At 42.0% G+C, this 23,826-nt stretch overlaps 1 protein-coding gene across 1 annotated transcript in view; it reads right to left on the bottom strand.

The window, feature by feature from the left end:
• Positions 1 to 23,826, bottom strand: part of nlgn1 (neuroligin 1) — a 374,131-nt gene that overhangs the window by 15,652 nt on the left and 334,653 nt on the right. Inside the window, exons 4-7 of the mRNA XM_068743587.1 lie at positions 7,580 to 7,765; positions 1,756 to 2,022; positions 1,315 to 1,676; positions 668 to 828 (exon numbers count right to left, since the gene is read on the bottom strand). Of these exons, the coding sequence (XP_068599688.1) occupies positions 668 to 828; positions 1,315 to 1,676; positions 1,756 to 2,022; positions 7,580 to 7,765 (976 nt within the window). The remainder of the gene's footprint in view (positions 1 to 667; positions 829 to 1,314; positions 1,677 to 1,755; positions 2,023 to 7,579; positions 7,766 to 23,826) is intronic.

Raw genomic sequence — 23,826 nt, forward strand, 5'->3', positions numbered from 1 at the left:
AGACACCTGGTGAAGAAGGCCCAGCAACGGCTCTTCTTCCTCAGGAAGCTGAAGCGGGCTGGACTCTCCTCTGTGCTGCTTGCAAACTTTTACCGGGCCACGATAGAGAGCATCCTGTGTCTCAGTGCGACTGTGTGGTACGGCAGCTGCACGGCGCAGGACAGGAAGGACCTATCCCGGGTGGTGAGGACAGCTCAGGGGATTGTGGGTCACCGTCTGCCTGATTTGGACTCTGTTTACACCTCCAGAGTCCAGAGGAGGGCCAGACGCATCTCCACAGACCCCACCCACCCGGGCCACAAACTGTTTGTCCCGCTCCCATCAGGGAGGCGGTTCAGGACAATAAGAAGCAGCACTACGAGGCTCAGGAACAGCTACTTCCCCCGGGCTGTAAAAGCAGTCGTTCCCTCGTAGCGATCTGGGATGCTTTATGCCGGCCCTGTTGCTGCTGCTGCTGCTATTTTGCACTACTGCCTGTGATTCTCACTCTCTCTGTGTGTATATATATTGTTTCTTAAGAGAGAGAATTTAGTTTATGTTATGATGTGTGCCTAAAGCCGTGGGCCTTCTCACAATTTTATTATGCTCGCATAATGACAATAAAGTATCTTGAATCTTGAGTACTGTCCCATTGAAACGAGTTTAACCATTTCTCAATTCATCATACCCGGTTTTTGCAAAATTTGTCCAGTAGGTCATCACCACAGCGCTGAGCATCACATCGTTCTTGGAGAAGTTGCATGGAAACAGCTCTGTTGGTCCAATCATTGGAAGGCCAAACACATAAGGGATCTCATCTCCATGTGCTGCATCTGCCCATGGTGGCACCTAATGAGCACAGAGGAAATCATAGCCTTATTAGTACAGTTGCATTACAGATGGAAAACACTGGAAGGACTTGTCTTTGCTGGATGTGGCTATGGTACCACACACTGTATCGTTGTTTTGTCAACCACATGTGGCTCATTATTCAGCTAATCCGCCTTGTGCATCAAACCAAGACAGAATATGCACAACTATGCTATAATTGTAACTTTGAATGAGGAGTTAAAACTCATTCATTAATGTATTCATTAAATCCTTCATTCATTTATTCATACAATCATTGATTCATCCATTCATTCATTACCTCTTCCAAGGCATTGTTAATATATCAGTTTGTATGTCTGTCTGTTAGCAACATAACTCAAAAGTTTACAGACTAACTAATTCCTAAATCTTGGTCACCACCCAGGAGAGATGAGAGTTGGGAAATAACCTGACTGAGCTTTGCCTTGTTAATTCACATATATACCCATAAAGCCACAGACCAACCTGTTCTGTTTGACAGTGGTGGTAGAAGGCATAAAAGTATGTTGGTGACCCAAAGCTAGAGTGCAGGTCAGCTGTGGCAACAGCCGGTGCCACCCACTGGTGATCGGTAAAAAGGGCCAGCAGTGTTTTCCGGCGCGTCTCCGGGTTGTGCCTGTCAGCCCAGTCTGTGTACATGAACTTGATGGTCTCTCGGAGAATGTCTTTACCCTCTGGGTAGCCATACAGGTCATCCACAAAGCTGGACACGGCATAGTCAAAGTCGTTTGCCTGAACGCCATTTTCGTTGTCCACAATGAGCTCAACAAATTTAAGGCCCTCCCCCTGGTTGACTCCAAGCATGATATCATAGTTGAGGAATTCACCTTAAAAAGAGTTTACAGATGGCAGTTAAATATATAACATTTTTGGATAGAAATTGGTGACTGTAATATAAACAGATACCTTGCTCCATGAGTATCTGAGGATCATCAGGTATAACATCTCCATCAATGACAGGGCCAAAGGCGATGTGGTAGCGGGCTGGTTGGATGTCTTGATCCACTAGTTCCTTATAATGTTTTCTCTGAAGGCACACCACCAGCTCTACCGTGTCCTCCAGGTTGCAGCCCACCTTTCGGGCCAGCATACGGGCATACTTAGCCGGCTGGAAGCTGACTGCCCAGCTGGACAGCGCTGTGCCGCTCTGGGCTATGGCCCTTTGGAACAGGCCTGGACAGGAGAGCAGAACCGGGGCAAGGAGGAAAGAGATGCACAAATTACAATTTGAAAGTCTCTGAAAGCACTGAAATAACAAACACATAATTTGAGGACGTTTTTTGCTCAGCTGTAGGTGATCATGTAAGAGAAAGACATCTCCGGGCAAAATTAAAATAAAAATAGTTACCACTGTAAGGGATTTCTAACCCCTCTTTCGGTTCTTGTTCTCCATCATGGGTGCGTATTCAATGAGCATGTAATCACGTTGTGGAATCCCATCTAATACGGAAATTCCCTACACCACTCTTATAAAAAAAAAAAAAAAAAAGCCTGCTACATTAAATGCTGAGACTGGTAACATGCTATAATCAATAAACAACTAGAAAGACAATCAGAGATTGCAGGCCCCACTTCCAATAGACTATTGGATCTTGTGAGACAGTAAACAGGGCTTCCGGATCAGAGGGGCCAAACCTGCTCTAGCTTGCTGCTCCGGAACGTACTACAAGACTCCTTCTGGACTCTTTTTCCCATCATGCCATTCGTGTCCCTCCCTCTTAAAGTGGCAGAGGCACAATTCCAGATGTAAAAATAATTCTAGAATCTGGATCCAGATCCGGATCAACACAGCCACAGACAGAACCTTGCTTGTGTAAAACTTTCAAGTCGATTGGGTTACTAGTTTTTGAGTTATGCGCTCGGACAGACAAACAAACAGACAAACATACAAACAAACGGACCCAATTGCAATACCCTCGCCTCCCCTTCGGCGAGGGTAATAACACTGTTGTTGAGGTTATTGTGTTTTTTTATTGCCATACACATATACTTTTTCTTCTGGCCTTTGGAGCAGATGGACACATTTCTTTCTGCTACTGCCTTCCTACAGCTATCTCTGTCTCGTCTGTCCGTCGCAGACTTTTTTTCTTGGATACGGTGCCTGCTGCGCTTCTGTAAAGGACTTAGTGTGATTGATCAAATTGTTTCATCGAAGAAAGGCAACCCGACGGAGCCGACATGCCCAGATGGAACCTTCACGGCAGGCTGTCTCGAGGTCTTATCTGTGGAGGACATTGAAGGTATTTGGCTTATTGGTGGTGGGGTAGCTACAAATTAGGCTGGGAGTTGCCCTGGTATACTGGAAAGTCTACAAGATGGCAACTTTCAAAGTTCTTGATAAATTGGCAATGGATCTAAAAGTGCTTTTTGGGGCATTTGGGGACTGAGTGGTGGCCCGAATCGAGGACCTGAGCTGTGAGCTCAAGGATCGATCCGTGGAGGCAGAGAATGGATAGCATCATGCAACATAGCAACATATTTTTCTTCAAGTTAGGTGAAGAAAAAAAGGAGAGTAAAGTGTGAATGTTGGGAGGAGACAAAGACTTTAACAAAGACAAAAACATAAATACTTTTGGTTGTTAATTGAAGAGTACATCTGACTCTCTTCCTTTCTGTTACCCAATGTGGCAGCAGAATGTGTACATGAAACAGCATTATAGATGCGTTGCATATATTATCTTCAGATATCAGATTAAATACAGTGAAAGTGGTTCATGTTTTAGCAGTTCTATTCTTAATCTGACTTTTAAATAACACATTTTAAAGTGCCAAAGAAAGATGACACGGTTTTGTTGCCTGCAACGCACCTGACCGTATCCTGTGCCGATATGCCATCTCATAACGTAGTAATAATAATTTACTGTTATTCTGGGAGGAAAACACAAAACTAAAATGTGTCTGTTGACGAATTTATCTGCAGTAGCTTTGTGCTTTATTATATACATTATGGGTGTCAAATTATTGTGTTAATTGCGATTAATCAATTAACACGAGCAGCCTCCGGCCCTGGAGAACAACAATCTCCCCGGTGTCTCCCAACCAAGGTTCGGAGACCAGAACCGGAAAGGTTTAACATTACCATCGGTTGTTGGACCGAGTAAGAAGACAAAAACATATCACTTTCATACGGAATGGGAGGCGGACATTTTTTCACGATGTCATTTTAACGCCTTTCTGCCTGTGCCGCCCATCGATCGCTCTCCAGACAGATGTTTTATTTATTGATACACTGTAGAACACTTTTTCTGCTTCAACACGACCAAGAGGCAGTTTTCTTCCTGCAGTACTCTTCATCAGATACTCAGAGTAATGAAACTTAAATTAAAGAACTAGCAGCGCTGCACCTGAGCGTTCCTGTCTGCCGCTAACTCTAGCACAGCTGAAACTTCCCCTTGCACTACAAAATAAGAGCGCACATTTCAAAATAAACGTCAAGCAGCTGCGCTGCATTTACACTGCCAGCCTACAATCGCAATTACAACAATACGACACTGAATTTCCACCGAAAAGCGAGCTGAGAAAAAGAAAGGTTAATGAATTAAAATCCCAGCTGTCCGGACAGCAGTCATTTTTCACACAACATACTTCAAAAGCAAAAGCCGCCACCGAGGCATCGTTCTGTGAGAGTCACGTCATCAATAATAACAAGAAGTCCTTCCAAACCTGATGTAATTACAAAAAAATGTTCATAGTTAATTCAGCTGTGTTATGCAATACTGGCTCATGCATTTACGCAGGGTACATCAGCATACATTGTAAATAAAGAATCCTCGATATATTTGAAAATACTTCTATGTTTAGCATTTTTTTAGTGGGTAGATCTTTGTGACTTGGTCATTTTATAAGTAGCTCGCATGCTGAAAAAGTGTGGGCACCCCTGCTGTAAACACAGCAGAATGTAAATGATAGGACTGCATCTGTTGGAATGAATGTAACTCTGGGATTAATAAAGTTTTCTGATTCAAGTCAAACAATAATATACTTTCATACCTGTCAACCAGTACGTTTTTTATGCATTTTAAGACGTGTACGGCGTAGAAGAAAATCTGTACGGAAAAACGCAAATTTGAAAATGATGGGACTGTGGCGTCCGTCAGACGCTGAAATAAGGACGAGATGTTCTCAGAACAAGCTTTTATTAATCGGTAACCGCGCCGCTAACAAAACAGATATCCTCTCCCGTCTCTCTCACCCCCTCCCCTCGGGAGCACGCTCACACACACACCGCCCCTCTTCCCTGGATGCCTTCACTGACTCCCTGCAGAGTAGGAATTACGAACACGAACTGTTACAGTACATCCGGTCTGCACCGAATATCAAGAAACGTGAAAAACATGTTTCCCAATCACAAGGCTGCAAAGGTTTGTATTTTTCTGTCCCTGTTTGAAATTTAAATTACAAGCATCATTGATCGATACAGTGGTACTTCTACTTACGAATTTAATCCGTTCTGGGAGTAGCTTCGTAACGTGAAAACTTCGTAAGTGGAGACGCATTTTGAATGTAAATGCACTAATCCGTTCCAAGCCCCGCAAAAGTTCATTATTCCTACGCTGCAGAGAGTCCGCAAAGGCATCCAGGGAGGAGGGGCGGTGTGTGTGTGTGGGTGCCGCGGGGAGGAGGAGGAGAACGGGAGAGCTGCGGGAGCTACGCAGCTCTCCCGTTCTCCTCCTCCTCCCCGCGGCACCCACACACACGGAGAGTTACCCGTCGTGTGCTTATTCCAGCGTCCGACGGACGCTACATTATGATATTTTTTTAAAATATTAATCTACCTGTTAGCTGTTACTTTTTGTCCTCTTTGTTTACTGGTCCTTTGCGGTGTTTTCTGCCTCGCGTTTCTTGAAAAACTGATCCGATGACGTCTGCTTTTGCCGGCTTTTGACAATCCGCCGGAAATGTGCGAGGCAGACGTCATCATAATGAGCAATAGCCCGACTTGTCAACACTTTTTCCGGGGGACACGAGGGGGACACGAATAGCGTGCTGGGATACGCATACGCAACGGGTTGCCAGGCAGATTTTAGGCGATAGCCAATGGCAGAGCAGCTACGAGCAGCTATTTTTGACTTCGTAGCCTGAAACGCCTTCGTAACGAGAGGCAATATTTTCCCATTCAGAAACTTCGTAACCTGAAAATTTCGGATGTAGGGACATTCGTAAGCTGAGGTACCACTGTACTTAAGTTTGGTTTACAAAAATAAAAATGCTAACGATTTTTTTTCCGAAATATCTGTTCTTATTTAAAAATTTAAATTACAAGCATTATTAATGGGTATTTTAGTTTAGTTAAAATATCAAATGTTAAACTGTATCATAATTAATAATGTCCAACTATGTACATAAATAAACGCATTAAAAAAAAATGGTGTACGATTGTTTTGTATTTTGTAAGGAAAAATACAACGGTTTGTAAGGCCATGGAGACTTGGAGGTTGACAGGTATGGACTTTATAAAGCTACTGATTGTTATATATTAATCTTTTGATCTGCCACAATAATGTAATGAATTTAAATGGAAATACCTCAAGTTGAGGGCTTTTCTCTGGAAAATCTTAGGTGAGATTAAAATACAGATTACCGTATTTTCACGACCTTATGACGCACCTGGTGATTCGCCGCAGTCTCATTAACAGCTGATTTTTCGGTATTTCAAACATACAAAAGGCGCGCGGATCAAAAGGCGCCGGCATGATAGGTGCGCAAAATAAAGCAGGAGCAAAACTGAGTTTGGTACTCACATCTTTAATCATCATCAATCAAACAAGCATACTAGTACGCGTTTTCAAAAATAGAGCCGGAGCAAAACAGAGTCATTAATCAAACCCATCAAAGTCCTCATCCTCTGTTTCTATAGTGAACAGCTGCGCTAGATCTCCGTCAAACATGCCGGCCTCTTTCTTCACTGTCAGAGTCTCTTTCTGTGCCGTGCGGCGCCTCGGAAATGAAGCGAACAACAATGCTAGCAGACAGTTAGCCGAAGCGGCTACAATCCAGTCAAACTGTGGCGCTGCGCTGCCTTCCACTCTGAGTGGAACTGTGTTCTCCTTCTGTCGTCCAGCGCTCCCACGCAGCCCGCAGTTTAACGTTGAACGGTTGGAGTTCCTTGGTTAATCCACCGGGGATGATGATGATAAGCTAGCTTGCTAGTTAGCCCGTTAGCGCGCTAGCTAGCTTCACTCCGGTTTAGACCGTATTGGTGAGATCGCCGCGCACGGAGTCGCCGATCGCAAGAACCGAGTTGCTGCAGGTCTTCTTCTTGCTTCCTCCTCTTCCTCCATGGATTCATTAATGCTGGATTCTCTCTCCGCTGCTCTATTCCCGTGTTCTGCTGCGGGACCGACAGCCTCGGCAGCCACTTCCGTCAACACGGAGCATGGTGAAGCGCATCGGCATATCACTCCGCGAGGCGCCCGACTGAGTCCGCCTTACAACAACAAATAGGCCGCGCGGACCAATGGACGCGCGGCACATTTTGAAAAAAATCTAAGACTTTTGGGTGCGTCCTATGGGTGTGAAAATACGGTAATTAGATTAATTAATTACAGATCATAATGAATTAATTGCTCAAATTTTTTAATCGCTTGACAGAACTACTATACATATGCTGTGAGTACGCCTGCCTTCAAATCCAGAATAGTATAAATTTAAATTAGGTTGAGTTAATTCTTGAAACATTTTATTTACTCAAAGGGATCTTTACCTTTTGTGGAGTTGCTCCAGCGGTTGCCCTCAGAGTAGTGAGACAGTGTGAGCAGATTGACACAGGAAGCACCGGCGCCCGAGCCGAACACAGTGATGCGCAACGGATCACCACCGAATGCTGCAATGTTCTCGCTGGTCCAACGCAGAGCCTGGATTTGGTCCAACAACCCATAGTTCCCTTTGGCTGCCTGGTCACCTGTACTTAGGAACCCTGTGAAAGTAGACAGAGACAAAGAAGATATGAGTATTATCCATCGGCATCGGTTCTAAGCGAAAGAACAAGTGAGTAACAAATGACATAACTGTTACTTTGAATGATGAGATGCGCTTTTCTTTCAGAAATATACAATCCTAAATAAGACATTTGGTAACGGATTTCATGACGCAAATTAATGGTAAAGTACTTGTTTTATGAAAAGGAAATTACTGTTCATGAAGACTTAGTTAATTTAGAAAATTAATACGTTAAATGAAGATAAGATGGATGGACTTTTAAACTGCAATTCAAGTGTAAACTAGAGTAAGAATTTATGTTACATGGCCTCTCATTTTTGCTGTCCTGTCCTGTCTCTTTGATTTGATTCTTATCAGAAACAAATTGCATGCCTTCTATCGTTGGTTGGTTTTGCTATAATTCTGATGAGGTGGGTAATGAACAATCAGATAAAGAATTAGGTTAGCACCAACGCGACTTAAAATGGGTTTTGCTAATGCCCAATATTATAAAAGTGGATATAACGATTTATTTTTACTTTTAATGTTTTTGATTCTGACAAGATAAAAAAGTAAATTGTTGATCCAGTTGCAGATAGATTTATGGCAGGCTAATGGTGAAAATGTGTCTTCATACTCATAGACAAACATTTAAAAAAGGGACATATCAGACTTGGACAGAGAACCTTTTGTGCTTCTTTCATTAACTCATTCTATACAGAAAATTATACGTCCGAAAAAATCGATACCTTCACGTCCAAAGTCCATACGCTGCTGAAACGGGAGAGTCTGAGTCACGGTACTGAGAAGAAAGAAGCTGTTTCTGTTTCTGATGATCACGGTGAAAGCACGGAGCTGAAGAGATTAGACCGACCCCCGTTCCACCCAGGGGTCGGTCTAAATCTAAAGCTTATACTGTATCGTAAGCTAGTAGAATCTTCACATAAACGAGGAGTAGGAAGAGACAATGTCCCCCTCGGTAGACATCATGGGTGAGACCTCAGAATGTGCTGTACACTTGACTGGCTTGCTCGCTCTCCGGTACGTCGTAACTACACAGATAAACCAGTGCGGTCGCAAAGTCGAACTTTTGCAAGTCACACAGGTCGTAAGTTGACGACTATCTGTATTTAAATACAGCAGAACAGGGCAATGTCCTTCGTGTTGACATGGTGGTTTAGATTAGTCCTGAGTGCTCGTGTGAAACTGATAGGAAATGCAATTTGATCATGCGTGCTACAGTTACCATGACCCAGCGCTGCAAACTGCCTCTTAGCTTAGCTTGCACCATCAATAGACTCCATCACAAACACAATGCCTCTGCCCCCACCCTCCATCACTGACCCAGCCACACTATGCTGTCTTCTTAATTGACTTCATTCTTTTTCTATTCCCTTTCCACTGGCTTATTTATTTATTTGTGTGCTTCTTGATCAAAGCCTAATCCTGTGAAAGCGGCAGCCGCCATCAACAAGAAAGATTTTAATTGATTCCATTTAGCTGCAGTGCAGGGCTGGGCTGGCAATCACAAAGAGCGAGGCAGGAAGAATGATTAGTCCACCCACGGTGGCAGCGGGGCAGCCCCCAAACACAGACAAATATACACACTAGTAGCTACGCACATGCTGATACAAGTAGTATAAATGCAAATAAAGCACATGCATGCTTGTTGTGCAATATGAATTTCTTCAGGATTATTATATCTACTTTTGAGCTTTTTGTTGATATTCTTTCTGACGATACTTGATCCTGACATATAAATGCAAAAGGACATTGAGCAAATAGCATGGACATTGTTTGGAGGCTTTACTTCATCTATGCAGCCTTGTGAGGCATAGACGAGCCTTTCCACGCCCTTGTGAATCTCAGACGCACAGGATCCCCTCCCACGCACATCGCTTCGGTGCAAACTGTTCCTGACACAATGCACTGTAAACCCGAACAGTACTGCTAGCTCATAAGTAATGTGGGCACAGAAATCAAAATCATCTAATGAGTCAACAGAGCACTTAACTATTAAGCGCTGTTAACGTTTAGTGTTGTTTTAAGTATATGTGTATCAATGTGTCTGAGTGAATCATCTATTTCAAAACATAACTTCTGCGTGAAGAGGAACGTTGCGTCTGACGTCGCGTCCGACGTCACCGACGTCACGACGTCCAGGGAGATTTCAAATTATTTCGTTAGCGAGAGGTCTAAAGAAACGGAGGAACGTGTGTTATCTACGGGTAAGTTACAAAGGTCAAGACCATATGAATGTTACCGCTGCTAAAGAAAGTTTATCTGTGTCCGTTCGGTTTTATTTTCATTCGGTTTTATTGTCAGTACGACGTCGAAGTTCGGCGCGCTACTCTTGTGCTAACGTTAGCTATCATTACGTATAGCATTATGACTGTTGTGTAAACGTTAACTTTTCATTCTGCCTCTGTCCTCTCTTACAAGACCGTTTGGTATGTTAAACAAGTTTACAAATGTCGGTTCGAAGTCGCCTGATGCAGTAAAGTTAACAGAAGGGCTCAGGGTAATAAAGTTAGCACGTCTCGGCGGCTAACACATTGAAGTTTTAATGGCGTCATTCGCCGCTGTTACCGGACAGACCGTGTATCACTGCATCTCTAGTAAAAACCGTGATGAGGAATGACGGAGCAACAACTATAAAAGATTGCTACATCCAATAACTACCATTCAAAAAAAAAAAAATAGCAGTACGAATAATTCACAAGCACATTATTTCTTGAGTCTAAATTGCTTAGATTGTCAGATATTGTACATTACTGAACAGCATAAATGTTCTAAGCTAAGTATACATTGTTGGAGGAAGGAAAGAGAAAGAATAATGCTACAGTAATGCATATTTCTGGAAAATTAATTGGCGTAATGACCATTAGTTTTGCATTGTTCCCACAGGATCAGACTGAATCAGTACTGCAATTCAAGCCACTACCGCAATTCAAGGTACGTTTTCAATTTGAATTCACTTCAATAGAGTTAGTATATTGATTGTTAAATATTCAGGAGTATGTTGACTTTTGATGCTATATTAAATGCAAATAAGATGTCAGTTGGCTTGCTAATTTTGGGCATATTGATAATTTTTTTCCTATGGAAACATATGTAGCCACAAAAGCTCATGGGGTACCATGACATTTTGGTACAGAAGTTCAATAATCCGACTGAAATCAGGCTTTACACCTGATAATATTTCAGATTGTTCTCATAAGTCATCAGGGCGCACCATGTCAATGCAGTGGAATAATGATGGATTATTGTGTTTTGGTTGTCAATCTAGGAGCAGCATGATGTACATCTGAAACGCAGTCTGGCTCTCCGTGCCCTCCCACTATACTTGAGAGAGGATGACTCGGAGTTCTTCAAGAACTGCAATGTAAGTACAGTAGTACCTCAGCTTACGAATGTCCCTACATCCGAAAGTTTCAGGTTACGAAGTATCTGAATGGGAAAATATTGCCTCTCGTTACGAAGGCGTTTCAGGCCACGAAGTCAAAAATAGCTGCTCGTAGCTGCTCTGCCATTGGCTATCGCCTAAAATCTGCCTGGCAACCCGTTGCGTATGCGTGTATCCCAGCACGCTATTCGTGTCCCCCTCGTGTCACCCGGAAAAAGTGTTGACAAGTCGGGCTATTGCTCATTATGATGACGTCTGCCTCGCACATTTCCGACGGATTGTCAAAAGCCAGCAAAAGCAGACGTCATCGGATCAGTTTTTCAAGAAACGCGAGGCAGAAAACACTGCAAAGGACCAGTAAACAAAGAGGACAAAAAGTAACAGCTAACAGGTAGATTAATATTTAAAAAAAATATCATAATGTAGCGTCCGTCGGACGCTGGAATAAGCACACGACGGGTAACTCTCCCTAACTCCCGCAGCTCTCCCGCAGCTCTCCCGTTCTCCTCCTCCTCCTCGCGGCACCCCCACACACACACCGCCCCTCCTCCCTGGATGCCTTTGCGGACTCTCTGCAGCGTAGGAATAATGAACACTCCTAAAACATGAACCGTTACAATACTTTTGCGGGGCTTGGAACGGATTAGTGCATTTACATTCAAAATGCGTCTCTACTTAGTAAGTTTTCACGTTACGAAGCTACTCCCAGAACGGATTAAATTCGTAAGTAGAGGTACCACTGTATTTAGTGCACTCATAGGAATGTCATTATTAATAACATGTGACATGAATAATAATATGGAAATGTAATTTTAATGCCAATTTTCATTTTCAAATCGATGGGTGAGTTCATATTTTTTTTCAGTATATTGTTATAATTTATTATGTACAATGAAACAGTCAGTGGGGGATCTCCTTTTCAAATTGGAGAGAAATCCATGGTTCTTGTTTCATTCAATTCTGTTCATGTGAGTGTATTTGAATCAAAATATGTCATCAACTGTCCTGGAATTATCCTCATAATTGGATTGTTTGTGTTTTGCAGCAAGGAGATGAGCCAGACATTTCCGACACTCCTGTGGGACTCCTTGTCGTGGTCACCGACGACGCAACCATTTTCAGCCCCAAGTCCGTTTCAATCGTCATTGAGAATGAAATTGTTGTGAGTGACATCACTACATTGGGCGATGCAATTCTACTGCTGTTTGGCCTTAGCTATGCTTTGCATTTGGACTACCCCAAGAAACTCAATTACACATTCACCTTCATTCAAAAAATGCTGATGTGTCTTGAGAACAAGCCACTAAGGCCACGCCTGCTGACTCTGAAACATGAGATGCTGAAACGTGTTTGAATTCCATCGTAACAGTCCATCCCTGCGCTTCACTTACTCTGTGACCATGTGAAGCCACATTTGGGTTTTACATTCCAGCGTTACAATTGTTAAAGTACAGTGACAGTTCATAGTCCATGTATTGTTTTTTTGATTGTTTGAAGAGTGTTCACTACAGTAAATATATTACTTTATATATATATATAGTGATATGTAGGTTATGGCATGCCGTTCAGGAACTTATTATATATATATATCAAAAGTGCTGGAATATATATATGAAAAGTCTGAGAATATGGACCGAACTCTGGAATATATATATATGAAAAGTCTGAGAATATGGACCGAACTCTGGAATATATATTTTGATATATATATTCAGACTTTTTCATATATATATATTCAGACTTTTTTCGGTGCACGGGAATATATATATGAAAGCCGCTGTGTAGTGGTTAGGGCTCCGCACTCACCCCCCCGTTGTGCCTGTTCGACTCCCGGTCGGGTAGCCAGATTGATCTTGTGTCATAAATGGAGTCAGCTCGAAATCTAGTGCAGGCAATCCTCAATGCGGAGATAATGAACGCCCTGAAACAAATCCGCGGGGGCTTTTTTGAAACGCTCCTCTTAGAGAGGATGTTTGACTGTATTTGTAATGTAATGCATGCTGTGGGTGTCCGTCTGACGCGCGACAAGTCACGTGATGGCTGGCGTGCCGACAGCTGTTCGTCACGCCCCCTCGCTGGCCAAACTTCTGGCCTGATACGGCACTTGACAGGTCACGTGACGGGGTCGAAGCTGCCTGCCCCGGAACATGCATAGCGCCGTATAAAGCCAGAACGGCAGGCAGCTTCGACCCCGTTCATAGCGCCGTTCTGGCTTTATACGGCGCTATGCATGTTCCGCGGCAGGCAGCCTCGACCCCGTTCATAGCGCCGCTCTGGCTTTATGAATATTCATATATTCAGACTTTTTTATATATGAAAAAGTCTGAATATATATATGAAAAAGTCTGAATATATATATGAAAATGTCTGAATATATATATGAAAAAGTCTGAATATATATATGAAAATGTCTGAATATATATATGAAAACGTCTGAATATATATTTGAAAATATCCGAATATATATATCAAAATATATATTCCAGAGTTTGGTCCATATTCTCAGACTTTTCGTATATATATTCCAGAGTTCGGTCCATATTCTCAGACTTTTCATAGTTCGGTCCATATTCTCAGACTTTTCATATATATATTCCAGAGTTCGGTCCATATTCTCAGACTTTTCATAGTTCGGTCCATATTCTCAGACTTTTCATAGTTCGGTCCATATTCTCAGACTTTTCATATATATATTCCAGCACTTTTGATATATATATATAATAAGTTCCTGAACGGCATGCCATAGTAGGTATTTATATATCTATATATTTATATATTTTTGTTATGCTTGTTTGAGAAGTTGTATGTATTTGGAATTAGGGCCAATTTATCGGTGTTCCTTTGTTACTTTTTCTACCTCACCTGGCAATTGGCAATCTTTGTTTTTATCTTTGGAAGGTATTACTTTCTGTTTTTCAGTTCAAGATGGTCTTTAAACTAAAGGTATTTTATGTTTGTTTTATATTAAAGACATTGAAATGAAACAATTGCATTTCATTTGTTTGTTTTGGGAATGTGTAGTTTTTAAGTTTAAGTCTAGCACTTACATGCTAGTATTCTTATAGGTAATCAATTGAAGTGAACATTTTAGTTAAATATTCTATATTTTGTAGGTTATGTGCAATTAATTTTATTGAGTTTCAGATTAGTTGATGGAAGTTAATATTAATAAGCATCATTGTGTCAATTGAAATTAGTTGTCAGAAATAAGACATTATAAGAAAACTAACCAACTATTTTTAAGTTAAGGAACATTAAATATTTAAATTAAAAATACATAGAGCATTTAAGTTGATAGAATGTATTATTTTTAATTATTACTTTACTTAAATATATTAGGACCCAAACTTAAACGGTCTTGTGTAATCAGTTTCCAAAATATTTTTGAGTAAGTTGAACTTATCAGGGTTTACAGTGTGTCTTTCTAACACATGCTTCGTGTGAATCACTCAATATGACGAAAGAAAAGAAGAGTGGTAACTTTCGCCGACATCCATCTCTCTTAGCAGCAGTCGCCCACTGGGGGGTGAATGTGTGTGTGAATGGGTGAATGTGAGGCCTAATGTAAAGCGCTTTGAGCACCGAGTTGGAAAAGCGCTTTATAAGTGCAGTCCACTCACACTTTATAAATCATTATCAGCCAGCTACTGTAAAACAAAAGAGCTGCAGTAGCTACAATTTATGAATTTCAACATTACAAATACAGTGGTCCCTCGATATAATGCGGTTCATCTTTCGTGGATTTTTGACATGGAATTTTTCATGTTTTTTTTACAGCGCTTGAACGCGCATCGTGTTCTGCGTCCTGATTGGATAAGGGACTGTACAATCTTTCGGGTCCTATTGCGCACGCTCGTGCTCCACCTCCCCGACGTAGCGGACGAGACGAGCCGGTGGTGTGCCCGGGGCCCGCGCTTTTCCCGCCTACGAGCAGAGGGGGAGCACCTTTCCCGGGATCCCACCTCGGCCGGCGTGGTGCCGGCCCTCACTTTCATTGCGCCATGAGGTTTAGCTAGCTATCACAAACTTTGGTTCATACTTATGATTTTTTTCATTTACAGTTTGGCTTTATCTCTAAAAAAATTTAAGTTACAACCTTTTCAAAAAGTGATATCAAAACTGAATATTTTATTGTAATTATAAAGAGTTAAATGTTTTTTAATAGTTATATAACAGCATGTTAAGGAGTAGTTACATATTTTTTTACATTAAATTACAATACATTTAGTTTTTACTGTGTTACGGTTTACATTTTTCTTTTGGAGGGCAAACATAATGCTAATGTGGCCCTTGGAGAAAATGAGTTTGACACCCCTTGGTTAAACAAACAAACAAAGAAAACGACAATCAGAGATTGCAGACCCCGCCTCCAAAAGACTATTGGATCTTGTGAGACAGTAAACAGGGCTTCCGGATCAGAGGGGCCAAACCTGCTCTAGCTTGCTGCTCCGGAACGTACTACAAGACTCCTTCTGGACTCTTTTTCCCATCATGCCATTTGTGTCCCTCCCTCTTAAAGTGGCAGTTTACAGCACAGGCACAATTCCAGATGTAAAAATAATTCTAGATCTGGATCCAGATTCTGGATCCAGATCCGGATCAACGCCATTCTTGGGGAGGACCAAACCACGGACAGAACCTTGCTTGTGTAAAGATTTCAAGTCGATTGGGTTACTAGTTTTTGAGTTATGCGCTCGGACAGACAAACAGACAAACGCACCCAATTGCAATACCCTCGCCTCCGCTTCGGCGAGGGTAATGAGACAGGTAAGCTGTAAGAGGCAGCAGAAGAGTAAAAAGAAAGGTGGACAGACAAAAGTTACACATTCCGTTGGCTCGCCTCACTGAAAGACATGAACCGTGTTTAGTGACTCATGGTGGGGCAAGTGATGCCCCTCCTTATCTTAGCTTCATCTGGCCTTCCATTTGTAGGGTTTTACCAAACCCTCTTCCGGTTCTTGTTCTCCATAGTGGGTGCGTAATCAATGAGGAGAATGTGGGTTAAGATTAAGACATTTATATAATTAACAGATCAGTACAATTAGTTCAGATATCAGCGCTGAGATTCCAACACAGCTCTCGTGCCCGCGCTTCATTGGAATGAAGATGCTTCCCGCTTCGTCCTCACGTCATTCTGTCCCCTGAAGGCGGGACTTTGCCCCAGCCAATCTAAGCCCATGTTTATCTGTGGTGTGTGATGTCACTGTTGTGATGCGTTCATTTGAAATCAGTCATTACAATAACAAACTAAACGTGGTGCGTCCCTGTTGTTCTGTCGGCATGTAAACACGTTGTGGAATCCCATCTAATATGGAAATTCCCTACACATTGGAGCCACAGCATATACTTAAAGAGTACATTGTTTTTTTTTGGGCGCCTCAAGGAGCAACTCCTGAGGTCCTGCATTGCAATAAAACAAAGAAATTATATAATATAATTTTTTTTTTTTTAACATTATACATGTACATAAATGTTTTAAGGCTGTAAAACCCCTCACCACACACTTTATACACGTTTAACAGTTAGGCATTAATCTAAATAGATTGTTTCAGTATTATAGAATGAAACCAAAGATCAAAACCTTTTCAGAACTAAACATTTGTTTGAGAAATAAAAATATATAGTACGTACAGTAAACGTTTTCCTGTTAATAATGTTAAGGCGTGCAGGTCGAGGAAAGAGCCGCTTGGAGTGCAGAAGAACAAATATTCTACTCGTGCTGTCTTTAGCCTCTCATGCTGCTTTATTGGATAGCTTAGCACAGCGGAACGGCAGCGGCTACATGTATCAACAGGAAGAAACAAAACCCAAAAGGGACGTGACGTTTATGCTCCTACAAAATAAAAGCCTCTTTTTACACAGAGAATAAGAGCGCTATAAAACAAACGCTTAACAAATAAACATGATAGCTTTTAGAAATAACGAATTTAATTTTAATGATCAACCTACGAGGCTGAACACATGAGAAATGATTAATAGCGACTCGCGCGTATTTCACAGTTCCTCCGCTATGGATGTAACTTTGCTTCCTGGTTTAAAACCGCTTCTAAAACCGCTTCTGATAGAGTCAATTAGCTAATTTTCAATGTAATGTAACTGTTAGGTGAAGAACAGTCCCATCTGGTGGGCAGCGATGTTTGCCCCCTAAAAGTATTGTGATGTCACTGGGTCAAGAGGTGGAGCTACGAAGGTGATAAATAAACATGTTCCGGTCAGCGGAACAGAGTTGGTTTTGAGCAGCGCGCCAGACCGGTCGGTCTTGGCTGCGCAAGAGAGAAAGCATCCGTGCCTCTGCCTGATTCATTTCGATGCGTTTAAAATTTAATATCACAATGTTAGAAACTTTATCCCTAACATTTATTGGTCCTTCGAGCCGCGAATCCAATATCACGTGAATCCACGGTCCGGAACGTGCGGCAGGAGCGCGGACGCACGCGGTTTCTGCGCAGGCATGGCGTTGGTGAGTCGACAACGCAGCGGGTCCTCGGAGAAGGCCCCGTTCACGTTTCGGTCCGACGGAGGATCCGTGTGACGGAAGAACAGCGGGAAATACGCATCGATGGACGAAGGTAAGTAGGATTTAAGATGTTTATGTGTGTGAATGAGTGAGAATGGAGGTCGCGCGCGACGAGCGTTTTTGTCTGTTGCGAAGCACGTATGTCGATGCGTGCGCGGGCTCCGTTTTAAACGTTGCCTGGGATCCGGTTATTATCACAACAACGGTAATAAGGCCGAGAATTTAAAGGGATTCTTTAATTGCGTTTGCTCCAAGTGCGAGCTGTTTTCCGGTTCTTATCACAACAACGGTAATAAGGCCGAGAATTTAAAGGGATTCTTTAATTGGGTTTGCTCCAAGAGCAGGCTGTAGGCTATTACGACGAATAATAGACCTTGCCACCCGTGAAGTAGGGTGCTAAAATGTAATTTGGCCATGAGTGTAACGACAAGTAACGTGGGTGTATGTATGGATGTATGGATGCTTGAATGCTTTTAAGCAGAGGAGCACATGGGGAACTGTAACATAAAACAGCATGCTATAAAAAACTAAAATAAAAATCGTGAGCAACAGGATGGCTTGGATTGCAGAATGTCTCAGTGAAGTTCTGCAGGCCTCGACTGAACATTCGTGCAAGAGGGGGATAACTTCCCAGTTGAAGATAAACATCTAGGAAGGTAGATTGTTTGTAAATAGATTATTTCTAGCAGAGAAGAAGGAAAAAGTGATGTTTTGGTAATGAAAGTACTAGAGGATGTTTAATGATGGAGGAGATTTAAGAAGGATTGAGAAGGTCGCTTGGATGGAGTGGAGAAGAACGTCAGGAGGAGGAAGCAGGAACTGGTGAGTATATGGAAAGTATTGAGAATGTGTGGAGGAACAGCTAAGTTGAGGAAAAGAAACCAGAATGTGGTAAGTGTTGGAAATGTAACGTAAGAAATATGATGTGTAAAGATTGTTCTGAGCGTTTCAGAAGGGACAAAGGAGCAGCATGGAGAAAGAGACCACATGGCACCTCCAAGATGGAGGCCAGGACAACTACAAAATGGAGGTTTAAGCAGAAAAAGTCTTTGTGAATTCCAAATTAGCATGACAGAACCAAGTCTCTACAGCCATTTATATGCAAATCTTTCTGGAGACAACCCTTTTGTTTGAGAAAGTTTTGGAAGACAAAGAAGGTTGGAGGAGATGTAAGAAGATGAAGCTGAGGAGAAGAAAAAAGAGGAGACAAAGGAATGCTGGATGGTGAAGACAGACAAGAGACAAAGACATGCCACATGGCATCGGATGACGCTGCATGGAGACCACAGGCAGGCCACGACGCCAGGATGGTGACCAAGACAAGATCAAAGTGTTTGCACAGAATTAAAAATAAATAAAAATAAAATATCTAATGCCTTTTAACAAAACCCCAGATCAGCATAGTGGAGGTAAAATCACAAAATGGTGGGTTCAAGGAGGACGACTGACTGAATGCCTGTCTTTTCGTGGCTGAGTGGAGATGAGACGGGCCCTCTCAGGTCCACTCAGTCTTGAGACACGTTTGAGGCTACTCGTCCCCCACCATTTGCTTAGCTAAACACAGGAATGGGGATGTACCAGATCATTCCCCCAACTTTTATGACTCTGTGGAATGCGAGCCACAGGGAGTCATCAAGAACAGACAGTTTAATTAGATTAAAAACTAAGGTAATCTCAGGATCTAAATAAATTATCTAAAATAATTGGTGATGATTCAACGGCGGACAGGTAATTGCACAAACACGCGCACACATCTAAAGGGACTTTTGACTACGGTACAAGACAGATAAGGAGGTTAGAGACTGACTTCAGACTGAAGGAAGATGAGACGACTAGAGACAGACTTGAATCAATTCAGATGTGAATTGGGGACTTGACATTTGTGAATATAACATGTAAATTTAATGCTTTTTCTACCATAGCAGGAGAGATCCCGGACTGGACTGGGAGCAGATAAACTCTGCCAACATATGGGTTCTCAATAGTGAAACGTGAAATGAAGGAAGGAAGAGGTTCAAAGATTTTATCGTGTGTCAATAAAGAAATGTGTTTTGTTCTGAGTTGCAAGTGCCGATGACAGCTCCAGGAACACCAGGAGAGACTGCTAAGCTGTGATGCAGAAACGACAGCCAACGGAAGCGCTGTACGGTCGAAGGAACATCTCAGACAACAGCAGAGGAGAAGCCTGACGGACTGGAGGCGATGAACCTTCCAGCCAACGCATGGCACCCTCAATAGGAGCATCTCAGACAAGCATAGGGTGAGAGGCACATGGAAACTCTTTTGAACTTATTTCATCCCAAATTGAGTGATGTATATAATATGTTGTGAATGTGACGTAAGAGTAGGAATTATTTTGAGACATTGTATTAAACAAGTTAGACTAATGCTGATAGAGTAGACTAGATTTACTAATGGAAGCAAGTTTGAACCATGGACTACGTTCATAGTTCAAACAGGAGGGATTGCACAGCAGTAATTAAATCAATCATTACTCTGGAAGAATAAAAATAATACAAAAAAAAAAATTGTTTGCTGTATATGTGTGTAGAATCACTAAATCCTGTTCCAGTAGCCATAATAACTAGTTATAACGGTAATGATTTTGTGAATCAGGTGGTAAGATGTGAAACAACACGCAGATCAGATGTCACTGCATATCAGAGCGCTAGGCTAGTGTAGAGAAGGCTAAAATGAGGTTTGGCCAATGCACGGAAGAAACCAAAAGCATGGATGCAGTACATCGATTTGGTGAAGAGGAAGCGTTGAGTGAATAGATGAAGCACACTCTTTCTGAACGATGTCCAGAGAGCAAATGATCTGCCGAAGTTTTTCTTTGTCCCGACAGGAGGGCGAATCTACAGAGCATGTTTGGTGTCGGCGACCTCATGGAAACCATCGGGAAGCAGCAGACGGTCCGGACCGAGGAACGGAGGACCACTCAGGGTCATGCTGACGACACCAACGAGACGTGAACATCCAGAGTTCTTCCTGAATCCATCCGTTGCACTGCAGGAGGAAACGGCTCTTGCCAAACTGATCCAGAGATGCAGACAGGAAGTCTGATCAGAGAGAGGTGGTGAGAGATTGAATCACACTCATTTTAAGATCCGTGAGGAAGAGACCCTCACAGTGTAACGCAGGACAAGAACACTGACAGTGAAGCTGAATCATTCTTCAAAAAGATTTGCTGATGGACAAGGAACGACAACAACGAGACTGACCTAACACCAAGAACAGTTTGCATATTCCAAAGTGTAATCTGTTTGAATGTTTGTTTAGAGATGTGTGACTAGAAGAACGTCATAAAGTAATCTATGCAGATTAGGAGAGTTTCATAGGAGTAGTTAACCAACACCTGGTATCGTTAGACTGTATTAATAGCAACTATCAGTAATTTATGATTAAGTGGAGAAGCGTACGATGCAATTAGAATCCTAAAATAGATCAAATAACACTAATGAGCAGGATGTAGATTTAAATTCATAAACTAAATTTAACTAAACAATTGCTAATAGAAAGATAGGTTAACAATTATACTAAAATAGAAGTAATAAGTCTACAACAACGTAAAAGTGTCTAAGCATATGACTTTTGATAGCATTAGAGTAAGTAAAAGTAGCTAAATTCTAGTGACAAGTTGAGTTAATAAGACAGTAAAAGATTGTTATGATTATCCATCCATAACATAATATAGACATTGTAGTAATTTAATTTAGAGTTCAGAATGTTCCAGATGTGTTAAAACTTTGGAGCAATAAAGATAAAATAATCATGTCACTGTTTTCAAATTTCAGTGTAGAGAAGGTAATGCTGGTAAAATATTAAAGTAATTCAAACTAGGAGAAATATCCGTAATGCTCTAACGTAGGATTTGTGAATAAAGGGTTTGACAGTAACATTTAGATTGTGGAAATGAATGTTGTTTGTTTTTGTACTGATTTGATTTTATGTTTTTTCATGTTTGTTTTCCTTGTTGACGATGAATGAGATGTTTAACATTGTATTAGGAGGATTGTTAAAATGCCTGAATTGGGGGTCATTAAGATAATCGCAGGTGCAGCTGGATTGTGGAAGGAATTTTCCCGTTTGAAAGATGTATGCTGTATGAAGATGGAATCTGCAAACTACGGGTTTTTCGCCTTCCTCCCTGATTCAGGTCAGATCTTGAATGTAAGAACTCAGATCATGAATGTAATAACTCAGGTATTGATTTTGATTGTATTGATTTTGTTCTGTGATTGTTTTCTGATAGTTTAGTTCAAGCATGTTTAGTTAGCACTGAATGCTTTGTAGAAACCAGAAGAATGTTAGTTTTACAATGAAAATACAGGAGGGAATGATAGAGTCAATTAGCTAATTTTCAATGTAATGTAACTGTTAGGTGAAGAACAGTCCCATCTGGTGGGCAGCGATGTTTGCCCCCTAAAAGTATTGTGATGTCACTGGGTCAAGAGGTGGAGCTACGAAGGTGATAAATAAACATGTTCCGGTCAGCGGAACAGAGTTGGTTTTGAGCAGCGCGCCAGACCGGTCGGTCTTGGCTGCGCAAGAGAGAAAGCATCCGTGCCTCTGCCTGATTCATTTCGATGCGTTTAAAATTTAATATCACAATGTTAGAAACTTTATCCCTAACAGCTTCTGATGGAGCGGTTTGAGACAGAAATGAGGGACGCTGTCCTGCAGCATCTCTTAGAGACAGAAATGAGGGACGCTGTCCTGCAGCATCTCTTAGAGACAGAAATGAGGGACGCTGTCATGCAGCATCTGTTTGAGACAGAAATGAGGGACGCTGTCCTGCAGCATCTGTTTGAGACAGAAATGAGGGACGCTGTCCTGCAGCATCTCTTAGAGACAGAAATGAGGGACGCTGTCATGCAGCATCTCTTAAAGACAGAAATGAGGGACGCTGTCATGCAGCAGCTGTTTGAGACAGAAATGAGGGACGCTGTCCTGCAGCATCTGTTTGAGACAGAAAAGAGGGACGCTGTCCTGCAGCATCTCTTAGAGACAGAAATGAGGGACGCTGTCCTGCAGCAGCTGTTTGAGACAGAAATGAGGGACGCTGTCCTGCAGCATCTGTTTTGAGACAGAAATGAGGGACGCTGTCCTGCAGCATCTGTTTGAGACAGAAAAGAGGGACGCTGTCCTGCAGCATCTGTTTGAGACAGAAATGAGGGACGCTGTCCTGCAGCATCTGTTTGAGACAGAAATGAGGGACGCTGTCCTGCAGCATCTGTTTGAGACAGAAATGAGGGACGCTGTCCTGCAGCATCTGTTTGAGACAGAAATGAGGGACGCTGTCCTGCAGCATCTGTTTGAGACAGACATGAGGGACGCTGTCCTGCAGCATCTGTTTGAGACAGAAATGAGGGACGCTGTCCTGCAGCATCTGTTTGAGACAGACATGAGGGATGCTGTCCTGCAGCATCTGTTTGAGACAGAAATGAGGGACGCTGTCCTGCAAGCATCTGTTTGAGACAGACATGAGGGACGCTGTCCTGCAGCATCTGTTTGAGACAGAAATGAGGGACGCTGTCCTGCAGCATCTGTTTGCTATTTTGACCGAAGACTGTCACAGATTTCATATAATTGTTTTGGAACTGCATTAACTTGTGGGAATAGGGCAGAATATGAGACCTTTTAAATAACTTTAACAACAGCTGATAAGCTTATGGCCAAGAACAATTAACACCGATCGATGTTTAAGGAAAGGAGAGATTATATAATGAGTTCCCTTTTACTTTTCATTGTTGGTGTGTAAAGATACCAAGAACAATCTAGAACCTTTTGGTGCTGATCCAGATCACCATGTGGACCGTGTAGACCCAGTTAGTCGGGGAACGAGCTGCTTGGGGGAGGTCTGTGCTCTCTGAGTGAACATATTATTTACAATAGAGGGATGTCAGCCTAAACCTTTTGATGTAAACTATATAGATGTAGGGAATTTCATATTAGATGGAATTCCACAACATAATTACATGCCGACAGAACAATAGATGAGACAACATTTAGTTTTATATTACTATACTGATCACATAAAGTGATGGACTATAGAGACCAAACTGTAATGAGCCTACAGGTTCAATATTAATTCATTGTTCAAAAGGGGCAACTAATTACCAAAATTACCATG

Source organism: Brachionichthys hirsutus, chromosome 9, assembly GCF_040956055.1.
Source record: "Brachionichthys hirsutus isolate HB-005 chromosome 9, CSIRO-AGI_Bhir_v1, whole genome shotgun sequence".
Classification (NCBI taxonomy): Eukaryota; Metazoa; Chordata; class Actinopteri; order Lophiiformes; family Brachionichthyidae; genus Brachionichthys; species Brachionichthys hirsutus.